Raw genomic sequence first — 4,791 nt, 5'->3', positions numbered from 1 at the left:
TTCCATTCATGGTTTGCTGGTTTATTAATTCCAATTTATAATGAATTGACTCACACCAGTGTATCAGTCATCTGTATTTGGAAGCCCAGTGCTTTAAAAGGGTTACATAAAAATAATGCTAAAGAGACACTGATGTATAGAACAGGCTTATGGACTCTGTGGGAGAGGGAGAGGGTGGGAAGATTTGGGAGAATGGCATTGAAACATGTGAAATGTCATGTATGAAACGAGATGCCAGTCCAGGTTCAATGCACGATGCTGGATGCTTGGGACTGGTGCACTGGGACGACCCAGAGGGATGGTATGGGGAGGGAGGAGGGAGGAGGGTTCAGGATGGATTTTCTTTTAAAAATTTAGAAAAAAATAATTAATAAAAAAAAAAGAGGAAAAAAAAAGAAAGAAAAAAAAAAAGAACATACTGTACAGAATAGGAAATTATAGCCACTATCTTCTAATGACATAATGGAGTATAATCCATAAAAGTACTGAATCGCTATGTTGTACAGCTGAATCTAATATTGTAAACCAACTATAAATAAATAAATACCACAAGAACAAAAAAAAATAAAAATAAAAAAAATGCTGCTGCTTTCCTTTTGAACAATGGTTATACTGTGTATTTTAAAACTATAATAGTAAAACATCTGGGATGTAAATGAACACAGATAATGAATGTATTAATTTTTAAAAGTATAATGGGCTCGTTGTAAATCACTGTGTGTATGTTCTCCAGGCAAGAATACTGGAGTGGGTTGCCACTACCTCCTCCAAGGGATCTTTCCGACCCAGGGATCAAGCCAGTGTCTCCTGCATTGCAGGCAGATTCTTGACCACTGAGCCACCTGGGATGCCCTATAAATCACTACATTCAGTTCAGTTGCTCAGTTGTGTCCAACTCTTTGCCATCCCATGAATCGCAGCACGCCAGGCCTCCCTGTCCATCACCAACTCCCGGAGTTCACCCAGACTCACATCCATCGAGTCAGTGATGCCATCCAGCCATCTCATCCTCTGTCGTCCCCTTCTCCTCCTGCCCCCAATCCCTCCCAGAATCAGAGTCTTTTCCAATGAGTCAACTCTTCGCATGAGGTGGCCAAAGTACTGGAGTTTCAGCTTTAGCATCATTCCTTCCAAAGAAATCCCAGGGCTGATCTCCTTCAGAAGGGACTGGTTGGATCTCCTTGCAGTCCAAGGGACTCTCAAGAGTCTTCTCCAACACCACAGTTCAAAAGTACGGACTACACAGTCCATGGAATTCTCCAGGCCAGAATACTGGAGTGGGTAGCCTTTTCCTTCTCAGGGGATCATCCCAACCCAGGGATCAAACCCAGGTTTTCCGCATTGCAGGCGGATTCTTTACCAACTGAGCTATCAGGGAAGCCCATAAAATGAAAGTCACTCAGTCGTGTCTGACTTTTTCCAACTGTATAGTCCATGGAATTCTTCAGGCCAGAATACTGGAGTGGGTATCTGTTCTTTTCTCCAGGGGATCTTCCCAACCCAGGGATCAAACCCAGGTCTCCGACATTGCAGGAGGATTCTTTACCAGCTGAGCCACCAGGGAAGCCCATTAATATTTCAATGTATACTTAATTACTTTTCAACTCATCATTTTTACTGGAAAAAGCAGAAAACACTGGGAAGACCACCATCAGTTTTGTCATTAAGAATTTTCATCAGTGGATATTAACTATTAGGGGAAAGACTTGGGAGAACACAATATTCATCCACTCTCAAAGAGGTTCCAGAGAGGAGAGGAAAAGGTACCTTTATAATGGAGAAACCTGACAGACAATTCCTTAACAACATGATCAAACTCACTGTCACCAATGATGGAAACAAATGATATCAGGTGCCTCCCACTGTAATGCATTAAAGACAACCACACCTGTGTGGCATTCTTACCCAAAAAAATTCAATTTAAATTTAATTAAGATAAAACTGACTCATCCAAATTAAGGACATTCTGAAAAACCACTGACTTGTACTTTTCAAAAATATATCACAAAAGAAAAAAAAGCTGGGTAACTCTTCTAGATTAAGGGAGGTTAATCTAAAAAAAATAACTATATGTGAATCTTGAATGGATCCTGAATTTTCCCCCTCCAACAAGAAAGAAAAAAACAGCCATAAAACTATTTAAATATGCACTGCGTATTAGATGATAATGCTGTACTAAATGTTAAGCATCTGAGCGGATTACTGTGGTTTGAAGAATGTCCTTGTGAAGAGCCAGACACTGAAATATATAGAGGTGAAATATCCGCAGGTAACTCAGGCAAATTGTACAGAGAAAATTCTGTACTTGAAGAATTTTGTATCAACATCTAGTCAATGCAGTCCACAGACTAGAGAGAGCAAGCAGTTTCCCTCGTACCTGAGAAGTGGTAAGCTAGACCACCGTCTCCCCCGGCGGCACCTGGACCACTGAAAGGTTTCAAGCGGCGGCAGCACACCACGGAGGGTAAGACAAGGTTGTACGCGCATCTTTGCTTAAATCACTAGCGCATGCGCAAACATGCAGGCACATTCTAAACACTTTACGGCAGTCATGCAAAGGCACGAAGGTGAGGGCACACTTCCTGTTCCCAAAGACGGACATGACAATGGCACGTGCCCTCTGCTGCACTTTACGGCAGAAACGCAAAGTCACGAGGGCAGGCCACGCCTCTGCCCACAAAGGAACACAGGACAGTGGCACGTGCAGTCTGGCGTGCTTTACGGCTGTTGCGTGTAGGTGCGAGACTTGGGGCTAATGCAGTTTCAGGATAGGCTGAGGTTCCAGGTTCTACGCCCCACGTCATTGTCGGTGAGCTGTTCGTTTGTTGGTGGTCCTAAGTCTTAGTGATCATGGCAGCGGTGGTGGCTCTGTGCCGGAAGGCGATGGAGACCGTGAAGACTAAGGAGTTCCGAGATTACCTGGCCAGCACGCACTTCTGGGGTCCAGTGGCCAACTGGGGCCTCCCGCTGGCTGCCTTCAGGGACATGAGGGCATCACCGGACATCATCAGTGGCCGCATGACGACTGCACTCATCTTCTACTCGATGGCCTTCATGCGCTTCGCCTACCGTGTACAGCCTCGCAATTTGCTGCTGATGGCGTGTCACGGCACCAACATAGTGGCACAGAGTATGCAGGCGGGCCGCTACCTGAATTACCACTATGGCGGTGGCACCACGGCAGCCACCACTGCTGCTGTCTCTGCCGCTTCTGCCACCTCTACCGGCTCTGTGGATTCTTCTGCCACCTCTACCGGCTCTGTGGATTCTACTGCAGCTACCACCCCTGCAGCTGAAGACCCTGTGGCTCACAGCAACTGCCAGGAGATCACCTGCTGTTATCTAGTGACCTGGGACTGTGACTGAGTGGCCTGATCGAATCTCTGCAGGTTCCATGCACTGAACTAATCTTCCTAAAGAAAAATTAAAAAGTTTGGCTTTGACTCTGAAACAGTGCAAATTTGATTGAAACCTGCAGTTTGGTTAATAAAAAATGGCAAATAGCATAGAACTGACACTGTTGAGTATCATTTATTTCATGGTTGTTAGAAGGTGAGGGTAGATTGGCTAGTCTTCCTCTCTGCCGGGCCTGCAACTTGAGGGTTAATTTATGTAGGGGAGGAAGAGTGAATGAAAAACACTTTAAAGTATTGATTTTTTTTAAAAAAAAGCTCTCTTGAGAACATGTGTTTGGTACTTGTTTTGGGTGTTCAGGTTTAAATAAGGGTACTTAGTAGAGTATGACTTTAAAAACTTGATATAGCCACAATCTCTTTATACCAATAAATTCAAGGGCTATTTCTACTGAGGTAAATATTTCCAAGTGGGTTTAAATGAATTCAGTGATATCCAGCTTAGACTTTTAAGGCGTACTTAGCAAGAGACCGTAGAATCTCTTGGTGACCGAGAACAATGATAGACCCTTCCATGGAAACAAGATAAACAACTCTGAGGTCAGTGGCTGTCAACCCGGAATTCTTGGTAAATAGAAAATAAAAACAAGATCATAATCCTTTCCTCTTTTCCTCATGCCTAAAAATGGGGGAAATGGCAGTTTGTAAAACCGGTGAACTTATCACCCAGTGTTGCAGGCTAGCTAGGGTTGGGGGTGAGGGTCAGTGGTCAACAGTATTAGCCCAGGGTATCCCTCTCTAGGAGGACTTCCTAAGTGGTTTGGTGGTAAGGAATCCACCTGCCAATGCAGGAGATGCAGAAGACAGGGGTTTGATCCCTGGGTCAGGAAGATCCCCTGGAGGAGGAGGAAATGGCAACTGACTCCAGTATTCTTGCCTGGGAGATCCCATGGACAGAGGAGCCTGGTGGGCTACAGTAGTCCATGGGGTCTCAAAGAATCAGACATGACTAAGCACACACACACACATCCATGCTAGTCCATGGGGTCGCAAAGAATTGGATATGACTAAGCACACACACACACACACACACATCCAAGCTAGTCCATGGGGTTGCAAAGAATTGGATATGACTAAGTGCATGCACATGTGCGAACCACACACACACACACACACACACACACACACACACACACCCATCCATGGGGTTGCAAAGAATTGGATATGACTAAGTGCATGCACATGTGCGAACCACACACACACACACACACACACACACACACACCCATCCATGCTAGGAATCCTATGAGTGCTGAAGGATTTGCTTAAACCTGGGAGCATGAAAAGGGAAAAAGATAAGGATGGGGTTGTGGGTGTGAGGCCATTACCGCTACAGCAGAGGCCTAGGATTTGATCCCAAATCCCCTGAATCCCTTGG

General features: G+C 44.9%; 1 protein-coding gene across 1 annotated transcript; it reads left to right on the top strand.

Annotated features, from left to right (window-relative positions):
* The first annotated feature begins 1,715 nt into the window (after positions 1 to 1,715).
* Positions 1,716 to 4,521, top strand: MPC1L (mitochondrial pyruvate carrier 1 like). Its single transcript, XM_070366033.1, has one exon. It carries the CDS (start codon positions 2,851 to 2,853, stop codon positions 3,364 to 3,366), a length of 516 nt encoding a protein of 171 aa, XP_070222134.1. The 5' UTR covers positions 1,716 to 2,850; the 3' UTR covers positions 3,367 to 4,521.
* Positions 4,522 to 4,791: the final 270 nt, after the last annotated feature.

Source organism: Bos mutus, chromosome X (assembly GCF_027580195.1).
Source record: "Bos mutus isolate GX-2022 chromosome X, NWIPB_WYAK_1.1, whole genome shotgun sequence".
In the NCBI taxonomy this organism is placed as follows: Eukaryota; Metazoa; Chordata; class Mammalia; order Artiodactyla; family Bovidae; genus Bos; species Bos mutus.
The sequence above is the reverse complement of the archived record's forward strand: the minus strand, read 5'-3'. Positions and strand labels throughout refer to the sequence as shown.